A 17787-nucleotide genomic window follows, 5' to 3' on the forward strand; every position below is an offset into this window, starting at 1 on the left:
ACCTACAGTGGCATCAATAGACCAGAATCCATTGCATGACACAATGCTGTTACATATTTTTGTCCTGCAGCGTATTTTTCCTAGAGCCCCAGAAACCAACCAGTAGGATTACTGTGTGTCAATTAGTTTGTGGTAATTAGAATAAACACAAATTTATTTCACAATATGCACCATATAAACACAATACCAGGTGAAATAATGCAGGCATTAAAACTAGATTTGAGGGTTGCATTCCTCATCCAGATGGTAATCCAGCCTCGGTTCTTTAGCCATGCTAGTACCATTGCGTCGTTCAGTCAGTCTATCACTTTGGTGTAAATATTTCAACAACTATTAGACAGATTGCTGAGAAATTCTGTGCAGACATTCACAGTCCCCAGAGGATGAATCTTACTGACTTTGATGATCCCTAAGCTTTCCTCTAGCGCCAACAACAGTTTGGCATTTTTGGCTTTTGGTGAAATATCTCGACAACCATTGGATCAATTGCTATGAAATTTGGTACAGACATTCATGTTCGCCTCGGTACCTCGATACCCAATGACGTTTCAACTGGGTCAAAATTTCAGTTTGTCCAATACTTTGATTTATGACCAAGTACCTGCTGAACAAATGGCATTTCAATAAGCCTCAGCTGTGCTTTTCGTTAAGTGATAGTTAGCATGCCAACATACAAAACTGAGATGGTAGACATGGTAAACATTATACCTGCCAAACATCAGCATGTTAGTATGCTGATGTTGAGCATTTAGCTCAAAGCATTACTGTGCCTAGATACTACCTCAAAGAGCCACTAGCATGGCTGTAGACGCTTAGTCTTGTTAGAAAACAGCCCCATGGGTAGTGTAGGCTCCACTCACTTAACCATGCACATGGAACAGTTCAGGGGGAAAAACTGCAGGATTTCAAACTGATAATTTATAACATTATAATATCTGAAAGTGGAAATTTCCCTGTGACTTGACGACACAACTGATGAGGAAAAATCAGAAATATCCCACCAATGAACAAACTAGAATGAGGACAGAAAGGTTAGACCTCTCAGTTTCATATGTAGCACACTTAAACCATATGGTTTTCAAGTTGAGTCATTTTATTGCAAGAGTTGATCCACAGCCCACCCAGATGGTACAGTTCTCAGTCAAGTACCTCTAAAAGTACCAAAACCCCAGTCCATTTGTTAATACAGTGATAAGACATGGAAAGAGAGTTTGATCAGACCTACATACTTTGGTCAGTGTCCAATGCAGGAAATGATCCCTTTCTTCAAAATCTGACCTACATACTGTGGTCAGTGTCCCATGCAGGATATGATCCCTCTTTTCAAAATCTGTCTATTCAACATAGTACAATATCAAAGAAAATAAACACACTACTTAAATACATTTAGTATAAATAATTTAGACCTATTTTAGAATATTTTACACCTCTTTTACGCTATACGAAATTATTATTTCCACCTTTTAGCCGTATTAAGACATGCATGATGAGTTGGTCCTCTACTTTAATGAAAAAATGCAAATATCACTGTTTTCATGTTGGTTATTGATTGATATCAGGGAATGTAAAAAGTGAAACAATAAATATTTAGTTTTCAAGTTAAAAGTTATTAAGTTAAAATACGATGCTGTTTCACTGAAACACTAAAGTTGGTTGTATACAGTAAAGTATATCATAACAGGAATTTGTCAGATAAGTACTTCCACTAAATTAGCATTATTTATCTGCACGCTGCTAAAATGTAAACATTGTTGATAGAGGAGTGTATAAAAAAGTGGACCAGTTCCCAGGATCCTAAGACTAGACCTAACGTAACAATCAGTGGGAACGTTTCTAAAAAATTTTTTTACTACAAAACTAGTTTATCAATTAGTAAACCAGGCTTGAAGGTTTGAAACCGCACAAAGCTTTTTTTTTAGCGTTCTAACAAGCATTTCAATAGTCTTCCTGTTGTGGTGCAGAGATAAAGCCGGACAGGGCATGAGACCAGGTACAGTGGTGGCGGTCACCACGTGAGCAGAAGATGTCTTTAGAATGAGTTGTTATTGTTGTGCTCCAGTCGAGCCACCATAGTGGTCACCAGTTTCTCCAGTTGTTCGGACCTCTGCCTGCCCGTCTCCAGGACTTCTTGGTGGTTGGCCTTCTCCTGGCTGTCGTAGTCCATCACTGCCCGGTTACTGATCAGCGACATGGCGAAGCAACGCATCCCGGCATGACGGGCGACGATCACCTCATGTACAGTGCTCATACCTGCAGTGGAGACAAAGAGAAGGTGAGACATCACCGCAAAGTTCTTAAAATACGATTGGTTTGTTACTGTTGACGAATGTGGAGATTTACGTTATAAACTAGGGTTGGTAAAGAGACCATCAGAGAATTAGCGACACAATTTATAACAGTAGGTAGCTCTCGACTTAATATTTATGGTTGTATAAGGCCATGTGAAAAATGTTACAAATCAATGGGTGGGACTGATTTATGATAATATTGGATTTACAGAATTTTAAATCAAAGTGATTAAGCTACTTTGTTCACTAGATTAGCCAAAAACAGACATTCCCCTGTGGTTATTGTGTCTATAAACTGTTCATCAATTGAATTTCAAGCAATTTTACTATCACAAGCACAATAAATAATACAAAAAATAAATATATTAATATATCACAACTAAACATTATAGATTCAGTGATCTTTTGTGATAATCTTTTCTTTATAGTAAACAATAGCCAGTGACAGAGAACATGTTTTAAATTGTTAACAGATACTTAATACATAAAAGGGCCTAATATGGTGATGTAACTGGTTTTTGGAGTAGTACATTTCTTACTTTCATATCACAACTAGTAACTTATAAGTCATTTTTTGAAAATTACAATTACTTTTTTCTTTCATATTAGCAAAACATGATGATAAAATGACAAATGACTGATTAAATGTTCAATAATGACCTTTGTAATTTACATAGTTATAATTTATGGTGAGCAACAGGATAAACAAATTACTTTCTCAAACATCCTGCTTTTGGCTGAAGTTGCATCAAAGGAAAGTTTGATAATAAGCCCTGTGAATTACGCCAACACTTCCTGTTGTGTGTCAGTTCAGTGAAATTGATTTCTGTGTGTGTGTGTGCTCAGGTATCTTGTGGTGACGTGACTATACATCTTGAGAATTAATGGCCATGACATCTGGTCCTCACAACTTCAAAGGACTGTCTGAAGTATAAGACTTGGGTTTAGGGATAATGTTGGGTTTGGGGTTAGGTGTGATGGTTAAGGGGTTTAGGGACTGCAGTATGTCAGTGAAGGTCTTCACAAGTGTAAAAGTACAAACATGTCAGTATGAGAGGGAGACTTAAAATCTCACCAACAGCGTCAGCTCCTAGCCTGTGCAGCATACGACACTCAGCAATAGTTTCAAAAGAGGGACCGCCCAGGACGCAGTACACTCCCTCCTGCAGAAAGTCGCTGTAGCCCAGCTCTGCCGCTACATCATTGGCCAGCTGACGCAACTCACGGTCGTAGGCGTCAGACATGCAGGGGAAACGAACACCAAACCTAAAGGGAGGAGGATGGTGTTAACTCACATTAAACCAGCTGTAGGAATCTTTACACCTGTGCCTCTTATTACTGAAATTCCCCAAAATGACTCGGGTAAAGATAAAGCAGTACACCAAGAGATTAATTAACTTCACCATGACAACAAAAACATTTTCCATATCTCACTGGCTCTTGTGCTCAGTGCAAACAGCAGCATAAACCAGCATAGCATGAAACACTGTCGGTATAGCATCAGTGCTTGTTTTGATGCCTTGTGTATGATAATATATGTAAACCCTGTGGCTGGAAGTGTCAGCTCAGTCTAACAAATACATCAGCAGGTCACTCCTGCAGTTCATGAATGCCAGAAAACATGTGTAAGTCTGTTTTCTTCTTCACATTACACTTGTGCTCTGAAGCGCCGTGTAATCATGCCTCAAGCCTCTAGCCCTCGAGAACAATAAGCGCTTCTGTCGACACTGAGATCTCATGCTTATTATCAGTCCACAGAGTCAAATATGGTGGGGGAGGACAGACTGTACAGCTGAGTAATTTGTAAAAGGAATGAGTAGCTACTGCTTGCTTGAAAGCAAGAAAAATAAGATGTGACTTTATTAATTCAAATGAAAATGACCAGACCTTTTTAAACTGATGACAAACATTTTTAAAATTAATTTTGGCCAAATATTAAGAAAAACATTTGCTAGTGATATTATAAATTTGGTGGAGTGGCCCTTTAATGTGCCTAATACCCCACTTGAAAGACTGTGAGCGAGTCTCTTTAAGTTTGAGTGTTACGACATTCTTCAAAAAACAGGAAATACTGGTTCCTTTAGTGCAAAAGGTTAAACATGTGTAAAAGTTTACAAACAAGCAGGTTCATAAGAAAAATAATGGTGAATATCTACCTTTATTAACACATTCATATGTCCATTCATCCACCTCTTCCAACTCACCTGTCATCGTTGGGTCCAGCCAGCGGGTTGAGTCCAGCAAAGCCCGGCATGTTGATGTGGTCTTTGATGATCATGACGTCTCCCACTTTGTAGTCCTGGTTGAGGCCTCCGGCTGCGTTGGTCAGGATCATCGTCTCCACACCCATCAGCTTGAAGACACGCATGGGCAGCGTGATCTGGAAGACGCAAGGTAATGTAAAGCACTTCCACGCATAAAAATAACATTTATAAACATAATGAAAAAGAACTACTAGTGTTACCATTGTTATTGTGCATATTATAAGAAACACATGCATGCCTGGCCTACGAACCTTGTTTGAAACAAAGACTAAATGCAGAAACAGAAATGCAGAGTGTGTTCCCTTTAAATGTTTTCAGAGGAAACACATCTGTTTCTTAATCTGCATGTCAAGTGACTGACAGTAAGCCAAGCATCACGCAATGCAACAGTTGACGTGAAAACATGTTTACAGCAGTGTATTTATTTATATCTGGATGAAGTTGTTTTCCCAGAATAAGAATGAATAGGCGGCTTCTCATGAAGCCAGTTCACAAAAGCCATGCGAATAGTTTGGATTTTATTTGTCGAGGTTTTGGGAAGTCTGTCTCTGAGGTTTGTGTCTGAGAAATCTGACTAAGGGCTGGTTGATGCTAGAAAATTACTTGTTTGTATGACGTGTGGTTCAACATTTGAACACAAAAGTGTAGCTGTTGCAAACAGCTTCACCCAAAGGCGGGGTGGAAAGCCGGCCATTATAGAGATGGGTGCGTTTAAATATGAGAATAACAGAAAAGTTGGCCTCGAAGGCATTCACAGTGTTGAACTTTTTTGTACACATTGACTGTAAATAAAGATGGACGTTATTACAGCTCCCCGAAAGTAAAGCCAAAACATCTCGATCGCCCCCTGGTGGCTGGCTGCAGTATAGGTCATAAATCCCGTCCCCTCTGTGTTAACAGATGGGACATGAGTCAAACTAAAAAAGTACACGTCAAATACATTTTTTCTCCAAAGATGGTTTCTGTCATTTTAAGTAGTTCTTATCAAACTGATGTTTATCAAAGTGCGTTTTTAATTAGTTCATCCTATAAAAAGGGGTTGTTACGTCATGATTCCAGCAAAAGTTAGCAAGTAGTCTGCAATTATAAATGTACATAAATCATTTTTGAAGGGTTCTTACAATAATGCATCAAGTCTGCATTTGTAAAAGTTAATATAAATGCTCTGCAGGTTTAATGATCCATTTAAGGGGTCTTTTTCATGAGCTAAAGAGCTAAAAGGACAAAGCAAGTGCCATGGAGGTGGATAAACACCAGCCTAAGTGATTTTTACAACCCAGCGATCAATCAGTTGCAGTTTATAAACACTTTATAGAGTTGCATTAAAGTGGTTTGTGAGAGTTTTATGATTTGGGTGAACTGACCCTTTAAATTCTTTTTAGTGACGGGTGCAGGTTTGAAACTCTACTCACCTTCTGGATGGGGTAACCCTCGTACAGGTGGAACCTGCCCTGCATGCAAACACACGGCTTCCCTTTTAGTGTTCCAAACACCAGCCTTCCAGCGTGACCATGCACTGCAACACACACACACACACACACACACACACACACACACACACACACACACACACACACACACACACACACACACACACACACACACACACACACACGCTGTTAGTCACCCAGTGAGACAAATTAGACCTAACAAACATGCCAAAACATACACTAACAGCTGTGTTTTCCCAGACAGCTGCAGGTTGTCCATACCTGTGCTTCGGGGGAAGTTAGGAATGTCAGAGTATTTGAAGATCTGTGGGTCCTTGAGCATCTCGGCCAGCCCCCCCAAACCTGAACCGCACACGATGCCCACAGTGGGCCGCACTTGTGTGTTGGACATCAGCCAATCGGCTGTAGCGCGGCACTGATCATAGCTGTCCCTGGAAGAGTGAGAAAAACATATATCAGTCATGTACGTACTAAACTCTTTCCTGTAAAGTTTAAATACACTAAGTGGCCAAAATTATGTGGACACCCTAACAAATGGGGATGTCAGAACTTTACATCCATATGTGATGTGTTGAACATGTCATTTCAAAACCATGAACATTAATCTGCATGGATTTGCACCGATTAAGCCACAAACACATTTGTAAGTTCCAAACTGTGTGCAAATAGGGCGGAGGTTCAGTCTGTGTGGGCCTTTCAAGTTTTTCCACATCAAACCGGGAAAACCATTTTTATGGACTTTGCTTTAAACAGGAAAAGGCCAGAAGCACACTATTGTTTAAAATGTCATTGTAGCACAAAGTCTTCCTTTATTTGGAACTAAGAAACCTAGCCCAGAACATAAAAAGCAGCCTAGAGGGGTGTCCACATACTTTTGGTAATGTGTAGTGGAATTTAGACATTGAAACATTTTCTGTTTTGCACTTTTTTTTATTGTTTCCTTTGTTTCTTTAATGCTTTAAATGTGCGTTAATCTGGTCTTTATTCTACATTATTACCAATATTAATTTCTCCATCCTATATATGTTTTTACTATTTTCATTTGTTACTTATATAGTTTGGTGAACATATACTGAACTCTACCTCCTCAACTTCCCCTCATCGTCATGTTGCATGTTTAACAAAAGGAAGGAATTTGGCAGCTGGAGCCGTCCGATAAAGTCACTGATCTGATGTTCTTTGTTGACTGTGAGAAATATTTTCCTAAACACACATAAGTACACACACAAAAACACACAGGTTAAATCCTGTTGTGTGTCTGGAGTTAAAACATTTGAGTGGCTCTATTGTGCCAACAACGTGTCACCTTCAGGTGATGAAATACGGGACCTTTAAATGCCACAACAATAACTACAGTCTTATATTTCTGTGCTTGTCAGGACTCTACCATTAGTACTGACCATCCCTTTACCTCCGGCTCTAACATGTCCTACATTTGCAACCTGAGCCCTTTAGACAAATAACTTTATTGATTCTGAGAAACTGGTTTCTTTGCTGATGTAAAGTAAAAAAGAAAAGAGACAGAAGTCAGACAGGTCACAACAAATGACACATGAAAGACTACTAACACTATAATATTAACACTAACTTACAAACTCACACATTAGTGTAACTCAGGAGCTGAAACTAAGTTAAAAAGTGCAAATATAAATACAATTATTCAATTAATACATTTCCAATCACAAGTGATGCAACTAAGACCAAGATCAATGGCACTAAGTATGAAACACAACCTTACAAATATGCCAAAAAATACATCTAATGTTATAAAAAACAACAACATTCAGGACACTCTCATCTCTCTGTCCTCCAAAACCTTTTTAATCCCTCATCTTGAATCTAACATTTCACCCTAAACCAAAATCAGATCCTGACATTATTGACACTATATGAGGCTGATACTGATATCAATATTTACAATAACCTGCCTGAAATTCATTTTAAACGGACAGTAATACATTTATTGCTAAGGATTCCTTAAATTTGGCTTTAAAAGAATTGCGATCCAGATGTGTCCAAAGTGGTTTATTCTAGAAAACTTTGGCTCAGGAGGTAGATTCACATTCATATCAGGTATGTTCAGTAATCACAGGGTTTGTGGTTCAATCCTCATCTCCTGTCCGCATATCAAAGTGCCCTCGGTCGAGACTCTGAACCCTAAATGGCTCCTGATGGTCAGATCAGCACCTTGTACTGTAGCTCGCTGCCATCGGTGTGTGAGTGTGTGAAACTGTAAAGCACATATGATGAGAGAGTGTAGCTGAAGCTGCGAGCCACCTTTTCAATCAGGTCTAAAACTTCAGTTGGTTCTCATAAAAACAGAAATACAAACATATTTAAGTATTGAGGTTACTTCCTAATGTATCCCTCACAGCTGCTGGTTTAACTTTTGCCTTTGTTTTTATACTTTCTGACTTCTTTTTATTTAAAGTTAGAAGAAAAAAAAAGCCCACTGCACTCAACCAAAAGCAAAAAAAGAGAGCTGTGGGTGTGTATAAGAGATTAAAAGAGCATCAAACTCTGTTACTCATCATCATCATTTTTTCCTCGTTTTCTTCCATTAGTGCTACGTGACTTCAGACACTGACCACCGACGCATACCACGTGTGTGATTCATAGACACCGGCCCAATCACAAACTCACAGTCATTTAGCATGTAAACACAAGCCCAATTCGTTCCCATTGAAATAAATTGCCTTCCTCTATAAGCACGAGGGCGGTGGGTTGGCAGAAATGACGTCACTACGGGGGGGAAGCATGTGCCAAATGGGGCTTTTCCGTCCCGTCAGTGGAGCAAAAACTCGGACTATACCGCGCTTCATTGTATTTTTAACGGATTATAGAGATGAAGACGTTTTTTATTCCACCCTCAATAACACGAGTCAGCAGCTGCCCGGTCTGTGTACATGAAAGATGAAAATGAACTCAATTGCATCCTCAAGAGCGCGACATCCTGGCGTGTCAGTAGCGCGCGCTTTCTCAGCTCGTGTTTAATTATCAGTTTAATTATCTATCCTGGGTGTACACGTTTCTCTGGGGATTGGGTGAAAGTGTAGCTACATTAAAGGAGATCGGTAAACTACAGCTTCCACGTGTATAAGCGATGGAAACCGGGTGATGACATTATGCTTCACACGTCACCATGCGTCACAGCCAAACTATACGTTTCTAGAGAGGTTTAATGTATGTAAATGGATAAAACGCCGTATATACGATTACAACAAAGGTTTATTATCGTTTTTCCTCTAAGAATAAGAATATTTTAGTAAGTAAATTTACTCACCCAGACATGAACTCAGACATGCAGAACATGATGCAACGTGACGCAGATGGGGTCAGCGGGTTGTTCCGTGTTATATTAGGTCTGTCAGCGTTGTCTGGGTATCTGGAATAGTGAGGCTGGTTTTAGGTTCATTTCCATCTCTCCTCCTCCTCCACCATCATCACCATATCCTCCACACGTCACAACCGTCAGAGGCTCTGATTGGTCAGAGCGCAGGCGTTGTTCTTTGTGATGCGGTCGCAGCCCAGTAACTAATGTTGCGTTTAGGTGCAACCCAAAGATCGAGATAATGAGAAAATACACATGAGGCAGAAGCTAAGAATAGCAGCAGAGTAGGAACAAAAAAAACCCCAACTCGCTGACTGGTAATTTAATACAAGAACACAATTAGTCCACAAATAGTCACAATTAGAAGAAACCTTAATTGTTTAGATAATATGAAAGATATGAAAGCATCTTAAGTTTATTTAAGATATTTGAAGTAACTGAAGAAAAAATGTAGCAATATAAAGAACTATATATAGTTTTATTTACTTCATCATAGTAAATATTCATTTAATAATATAATACATGGTTGTTTATTTACACTTGTGATATATCATGACTTAGACACTTGATTTCTATAAATCTCAACTTTTCTATCATTATATCCCATTATCACTTTCCCAGTTGTGTTTATTTCCTGTGTGTAATAGTAGGATTTCAAACAGGACCGGATCAATTCTGTGGCCATGTTGCTTCACTTCAAGTGATTCACAGCTTCTTTAATTTCATACACAGAATTTCCTGGTACTATTATTTCTAAGGAAGCTTAGCCTGTATGAAATACATTATTTATTATAAGAGGAATGGAAAATGTTTTCTGTTTGTGCACTTATAACTACCATCTATTCATTTAAATTTGTAAGAAATAACCAAAGAGGCCATAGGACTGCAGCTGGAAGCCTTGCAGTTGTGGTTGTAAATAACATGCATTTATTTTAGTATATATGAAGAACAAAGGTTAACTTTAAAATGTCTATAAATCATTAACAGTAAGTCAAAGTTTTATGATAAATCAACCCTCCCTGTTCACACAATAAAACTGTTGTTTGTCACCGTTCATATCTTTTATTAAAGTAGTAAAGTCTGCCTCTGCCTGGAATAAGCAGGACACAAGCTGATTTTCACAACAGGAAAAAAAAATACAAAAATGTATATTACAGGTGTCGAGGTAGTAGACAGCTGGACAAAACTTGAGGTTAAGACGTCTGTCTTCTAATTAACTGGACAAGCACATAACTTTTAGTGCTTTTCAACAATCTGTGTGTGGGTGTGTGGGTGTGTGTATTTGTGGGTGTGTGTGTGTGTCAGTTGCACAGAGAAGCCAACAAGACTTACCAGACACTCCACAATACGAAAGTGATGAGTGGGGAAAAAAAACAAAAACACTCATTGTTTTACAAAATTATTATAATAGACTGTAAGACGCAATTGAAAGCTCCAGGAAAAGCTAGTAAGTGTACTTTAAGACTTTAAGATTATTTCGTCAAACTACTATTTCCAAGGTCTTGAATAAGATTCGCTTAACTGATGATTTTGCAATTGCTTGGAGCTTGGAAGTGCTCAGCAAATGTCCCATCAGTCTGCCTTTTAGTTTATGATGAGATATTTTGTGTGAAATGTTGACATTTTGGACTGAGAGATGAAACTAAAGAAAGCTCATGGAATATTTTAAACTGAAATGGTTCATCAAGAGGCTATAGCAATGCTGGAGACTCTGGTGCTTTGGCGAGTACTGTATGTTGATGATTAACATATGAATGTATTAGGTATAATCTTTACCATCTTAGTTTAGTGTCTTGGCATTCTAACATTTTCTATTTGTTAGCAATTAGCACTGAACACAAAGTACAGCTGAGGCTGATGGGAATGTTATTAGTTTCGGTCAGAAACCAAAGTATTGGATAAACAGACGTTCTGGCCTGATGATGGTGCTAGGTGTAAGGTCAGAGGATCTAAGATTTTACAAATCATCCTCTGGGGGCCTTGGATAGCCGTACCAAATGTCAGGGTAATCCATCCGACAGTTGTCCTGACATTTCACTCGGAACCAAAAATGTCAAACTGATGGTTGTGCTAATGGAAAGTCAGTGGACCACCAAAGTCATTAGAATTGATCCTGTTGGGACCTTCAACATCTTTAACCAATTAGAAGGCCATCCATCCAATAGCTGTCCAGACATTTCACTCTGAACCAAAAATGTCAAATTGATGGTCAGTGGCGGAGCTGACCCTTCTGATAGAGTCATTTTAAAACTCACAACTGTAAAATAGCTGACAGGCGACAGGCCAGGTGCACTGTCTCAGTACCATGTCTTTCTTACACGGGAATAACATGAACATAAAACAGACTCAGTGATCTACAACACTATACAAGGCCTATCCCAATACAAAGTAGACAGTCTATAACAACACAGGCAATGACACAGACAGGTGCTGAGATGTAAACACAGAGTTAAACAACAGATTAATCTAACATTCTGACTGATTTCTTCATAACCAAAATTTAAGTTAATAAAGACTAATTATAGATGTTTCACTCATCCATTTGTGTATTCCACCATCCTCTGTAGAACAAAATAATCTGAACAGGTTAACAAACTTTGTACATGTCACAGTCCTTTTTTAAAATTTCATCCTCCTCTCTCTTCATGGTGGCAAACCTGCCAACCACTTTGTCTTTGTCAATGTTTATGTCCCACTCAACACACAGCAAAGTGATGTTGGATAGTCTGGCCTCATCCATGCACTAATGCAAATGCTCTTCAGCATCAGGGCGCTCAAAGTGCTTTGGGTTGAGTACTGAGAACAGTTTGGCCATTTCTGTCGAAGTTGGAAAATCGTTTCTCAAACTGGAATAATATGACTGCTTAGAAAAACATTATCTAATGATATAGCTACTCTAGATGGCATTACCCTGGCTTCATATCCATCATAAGGACTCTTGGAGTTATCTTTGATCAGGATATGTCCTTTAACTCCCACATAAAACAAATCTCAAGGACCACCTTTTTTCACCTATGTAACATTGCAAAAATCAGGCACATCCTGTTTCAAATAAATGCAGAAAAACTAGTCCACATATCTGTTACTATGAGGCTGAATTATTGCAATTCCTTATTGTCAGGCTGCCCTAACAAGTCTCTAGAGACTCTCCAGCTGGTCCAGAATGCAGCTGCACATGTAATGACAAAAACTGGAAAAAGAGATCTTATTTCTCCCATTTTAGCTTCGCTGCATTGGCTCCCTGTAAAATCCAGAATAGAATTTAAAGTCCTTAATGGTGAGGCACCATCACATCTTAGAGTTCATAGTACCCCATTACCCCACAGGAACACTGCGCTCCCAGAATGCAGGTTTACTTTCCTAGAATCTCCAAAAGTAAAATGAGAGGCAGAGCTTTCAGCTATCAGGCTCCTCTCCTGTGAAACCATCCAGATTCGGTCCAGGGGTCAAACACCCTCTCTACATTTGAGAGTAGGCTTACAACTTTCCTTTTTGATAAAGCTTGTAGTTAGGGTCGGCCAGGCTCGCCTTAGACCAGCCCCTAGTTATGCTGCTATAGGCCTAGACTGCCAGGGAACTTTCCATGATGCACTGAGCTCCTCTCTCCTCCTCCCCCTCTCCATCTGTACGCATTCATGGCCCATTAATGCATGTTACTGACCTGGCTTCTTCCCTGGAGTTTTTGTGCTTTCTCGTCACACAGGTTCCTTTGGATCAGGGTCGTGGACCCCCTAGTTGTGGACGGCCGGCCTCCATGGACCGTGGCCATGGAGACCCTGTGCTGATGTGGTCCTGCTTGACGCCCATGCCTGCTATTATCATTATTAGTCATATATCTATTGTTATTGTCTCTCTCTCCTTCCCTCCCTCTTTCTTTCTCAGATGGCCTCCCACACAGAGTCCGGTTCTGCTCAAGGTTTCTTTGTGTTAAAGGGGAGTTTTTCCTTGCCGCTATTGCCAAGTGTTTGTCCTCTCTACCCCTATGGTTGCTCTGCTTATGTTGATGGTGGTGCTAGAGGAGAAGTCACGGGATCCTTAGGCTTCATCTTCTAGGGCCCATGAATGTCTGCACAAAATTTCACGATAATCCTTGTAATAGTTGTTGAGACCTTTGAGTCTTGACCAAACTGGTGGAAAACTGACAGACCGACGTTTGTATCCCTAGAGCCATGCAACTAACTTAGCTAAAATGAATGTGCTTAGAGCAGATGTAGATTTTTCCAGGGTACATTTTGGCCTGATGGTGGTGCTAAACAAATACAGTAATCATGAGGAGATACCAAAAACATTAGGATCGATCTTTTGGAAACCATGAATGTTCACACCAAATGTCAATGGAGATCTGGACGTTAGTGTTGAAGATCTTTTCATTAATGTGTCATCAGATGAAGTGGAAATTATGACCTGAGGGTAGCACTAACCAAAACCATCAGGAATCATTCTTTAGATACAACAACCAACTATACTAAATAAATGGCAGGTATTTGTTGAGGTGTCTTGCTCTGCTCTTGATCAAAGTTTGGATGGACTAATCAATAAAGAGACAGACGGATGGAAAGAAGAACAGATTGAACAGCTGGAGCGAAGATAATAGGCTCAGACAGGTTTTATGTGCATAGCTTTGAAATACTTGGGTGTATATATGTGTACAAGCATGTGAATGCATTCCTGAGTGTGTAAGTGAGCATGGTATTTGTTTCTATATGTGCATATATAGTACTGTGCAAAAGTTTTAGACACTAAAAGTAACTGCGTTCAAAAATAAAGCCATAAACAAAAGAAACCTAGATGAAATCAAAGTTTGGTGTGAGCAGCTGTGCCTTTAAAACAGCAGCAGTTCTCCTTGGTACACATGCAGTTTTTCAAGGTACTTGGCAGGTTGGTTGTTCCTGCATCTATGAGTCTGGCTGTATGTTTGGGATTGTTGTCATGCTGCAGAATAAATTGACTGATTAGATGCCTCCCTGATGGTTTTATATTATGGATAAGAATCTAAACTAAGTGCCTAAAACTTTTACACAGTACTGTATATCTACAATATGTGTGCGTTTCATGTACATGCTGTGATAACAATACAGAGCAGCCAGTGTTGTGGTAACCCGGTGTTATGTAACAGCTGATTTGTATTCACACGGTTGTCAGGCCTTTATACCGGAGCGCCAGCCAAAACCTGCTGCTCTCACTCTGTAGACAAAACAGAGATGAGTCACCAGTGGATAGAGTTTGCATTCCCAGAGAAGATATAGAACATGCATTGTAGATCATGTCATTTAACATTGTTTTGAGGTGCAAAAGCTCATTTTGTCCAAAAGTAACTATAACCATAACTCTGAACAAACTGCATAGCTCCTACAGCACTCTAGTCTAGTCTTTGACTACAGTCTAGTAGAAGTACATCTGAAACCGTTGAATCATTCAGAAACTCTGAATGGCCATATGTCATTCATCCCAATGTCATCCTTTTTGCGATCTATTATTTAAATTTCGCTTCCTATTTTCTTTCCTGCTTCGTGCACATTGTTCTGCTTTCAGATTTATTGCGTGTTGTTTTACACAATACAAATAAATCTTGTTTGTATCATTATTACAGCTCCATTCAAGACACTGTATTTCACACAGTTATTACATGTTCAAGGAAAACAAAAAATCATACAGTAGTTTTTCATTCTGTATGATCTGAGCTCCAAGTAATTCTCCTCAGTATAGGTAAGTACACAGTATGTGTTATTGTCTTTGTAGGTGTGTACACAGTATCAGTCACATGCCAATCAAGTAACAGTTACTTAAGCTTACTGACAAGGAAGCAAACTGGATCATCTTTTTGTGTTGCACCACCTGACCTTCTGAATAGGCCTATATATATTTAAAGTCTGTTTTACATCATAGCAAAGCAGTCTTGGTTGATTGGTTTATCAACCTTGTGGCCCATTTCTTTGATCTGTAACGTTCTATACTGCAGCTAATCAGACAATGATGCTTTTAGCCACCAGTGAGGGGAGCCCCAATCCAAGTTACTGCTTCAGTCATTGGATCTAAAGATGAATTTGTTTATGTACTGAATAAGTTATTAGTAGTAGCACTGCTATGGCATTTCAAAGGTCTTGTAACTTATGAGCTCTGTACCAAAAACACGTCGTCTTTCAAGACGTTAAGTGATTATTTTTGGTCACTGGGGTCAGACATGAGGTTTTCATCAACCTCAGGAACTTTTTGAAGATGTGATTAAAGTCACCTCTGACGGTGAACTAATGCATCCTTAAAAAAAAACAGAAAATTCATTAAATATGGGCATTACTTCTTGCCTTACCCATGTTGTTTTTGGGTTCTTTCAAAATGTGTTCATTTAAATATTACAATCTGCATTTCAAGTGTTTGTAAAGAAATGTATCCCCCCCTCCAAAACAACAACAACAACAACAAAAACAAATATATTTTGACTCCATATGCATGCAAAGTATTTCAAATATAGATGTTATGATATTAACGTGCAAATTCTGAAAAAAGCTGTAAAATACAAGTGAAGTTATTTCACATCTACTGTTGGCTAGTATTTGGTTGTGGGCTGAAAAAATTAAAATTCAATCCATCATTTTGTGCAGATCATTACAAAAATCCTGTTTTGTGCACTTATTTATTTTGTGTGTTTATTTGTTATTAGTACCACAGATCAAGCCCCTTAACTGTGTGTCTGCTTTCAGCTGAGCAGACTGAAGTCCTTTTCCCATGAGAAAGAGAACCAGCCGTCCTGGGCACTGTGGGAAGTTTCAATAAACACAAACACACCTACTTACACACAAAGAAGCCCTTCTCTACATGGAAGAAGAAAATCTGTTATCTGCTGCCACCTGTTGGCTGAACTCTAACTTGCAACAAGGGCAGCGGGGATTTAGTTTTTTTCCCTTTCTGTTTTCTATTCATTTAATTAGTATGAGCCATTGGGGTCGTGGGATGGTAAAATATGGCCACACGTCCTTTTTTATCAGATCTTTTATCAATATCTGCACGCGTGACCATGTTTATCCTCACATTTTATTAAGATGTCATATGTGTAGCTCACACTGTTTGCCAGAATTACTGAAGAACTAGTGCAACAATGCACCTCAGTTCTTGTTCATTGAAAGCAAAAAATACATTTGTGGATGCATCAGTCACTTGAGAGGTCATTACTTATTCATCAACTCTTACAGATATAGAATATTTTGAAGTAGCAGATTTGGGTATTGCACATCTGCACCGCCATTAAGATATTATTTGAAATCTTCTGCAGAATGATCAAGACATTGAATTATTTATTATTTACAAATAATTATTATTATCTACTGTAACACAGCATGTTCAACCAAATGAATGGTTGATGTAAGGATGAAGTTAATTACATATTGGTGGATGATGAATAGAATTAATTAATGAAACAAAATATATAATATATAAAATACACTCATCGGTCACTTTATTAGGAACACCTATGCAATCTAATGCAATAGATCCAGATAGGTTATAGTGGGTGGTGGTGGTGTGCTGGGATGCATTATATATTGAAAAGTGTTCCTAATATTTTGTCCACTCCATTAACCTACATGAGGAGGGCAAAATATTAGGAACACTAATACACTGTGATAACCCAAAATAATAACAATAATAGCCACAGTCTTAAATTAAATTAAATACAAAGCAGTTTTTTCTCAAAAAAGCACAAAATGAAAGAATGAATAATATACATTACAAAAAGGAGTACACACAGCAAGGTGCTTTACATTGGACACACCCATTAGTCCTTACCCTGAAAAATTTCAGTAAACAAAGATACAATGTTGGACAAATGCAACATCATGAATCTGTGACTGACTCCAAAGCGTCAGCAGGTGTCTACACTCTCTGTGACCCTGTCAGTATTTTTCAATCTGACTGCATGAACAGCACAGGAAGGAAGTGAAACAGCGAGCAAAACAAGAAATAAATATGCAGGACATGGGGTAGAGAGCTAGATAAAAGGCTGGAGGGAGAAAAGAGAGTTTCTAAGACTGAATGAAGCGGAGGTAAGTCCACCAACACCACCCAACACCACCACTGCTATGAGCCAAGAGCACTGACTGACCCCATACACACACACATGCACATGCACACACGCACACCATCCTTTTTCATTCCCCTCCTTTTGCACCACAGTTGAGCGCAGAGGAAGTGGTTTGAACAGTTGTTTCTTTCTCAGGCCTTTACCGTGAAGCAGGTCACATGTCGTGTAGAGGTGATGTCGAACATGTCGAGGTTGTGAGAGTTTGGTTCAACTTCCCCATTAAAGAATGAAAACACCGTACTAAATGCAGATCATACCCGTGTTTACACGTGATGTGAAGGTGGCCAAATCTACCTTTAATCTGTTGGACATTTTACAGAAACTATATGACAACCTCTACAACATGCTTTTACTTAGAAAGTGAGATAAATTACTGAAC

General features: G+C 39.0%; 1 protein-coding gene across 2 annotated transcripts; it reads right to left on the reverse strand.

The window, feature by feature from the left end:
- Positions 1-1072: 1072 nt before the first annotated feature.
- pnp5b (purine nucleoside phosphorylase 5b) lies at positions 1073-9442 on the reverse strand. Of its 2 annotated transcripts, XR_010930980.1 has the most exons (7): positions 9287-9442; positions 6265-6434; positions 5965-6068; positions 4493-4668; positions 3364-3554; positions 1279-2250; positions 1073-1221 (listed from the first exon to the last, which is right to left on the reverse strand). XR_010930980.1 is itself a non-coding variant. In XM_067606547.1 (6 exons), exons 1-6 carry the CDS (start codon positions 9313-9315, stop codon positions 2030-2032), a joined length of 891 nt encoding a protein of 296 aa, XP_067462648.1. In that variant the 5' UTR covers positions 9316-9442; the 3' UTR covers positions 1073-2029. The 2 variants fall into 2 exon arrangements, 1 of the variants encoding a protein (XP_067462648.1); XM_067606547.1 differs by having other exon boundaries at positions 1073-2250.
- Between the last annotated feature and the right edge of the window lie 8345 nt (positions 9443-17787).

Source organism: Thunnus thynnus, chromosome 12 (genome assembly GCF_963924715.1).
Source record: "Thunnus thynnus chromosome 12, fThuThy2.1, whole genome shotgun sequence".
NCBI lineage: Eukaryota > Metazoa > Chordata > Actinopteri > Scombriformes > Scombridae > Thunnus > Thunnus thynnus.

Excerpts from the sequence above, each read along its gene's own strand:
- pnp5b (XM_067606547.1), bottom strand. The coding sequence starts at position 9,315 with ATGTTCTGCATGTCTGAGTTCATGTCTGG. Across the intron at positions 6,069-6,264 it reads TAACTTCCCCCGAAGCACAG|TGCATGGTCACGCTGGAAGG; the intron begins GTATGGACAACC and ends TGTGTGTTGCAG. Across the intron at positions 2,251-3,363 it reads GCTAGGAGCTGACGCTGTTG|GTATGAGCACTGTACATGAG; the intron begins GTGAGATTTTAA and ends TCTCCACTGCAG.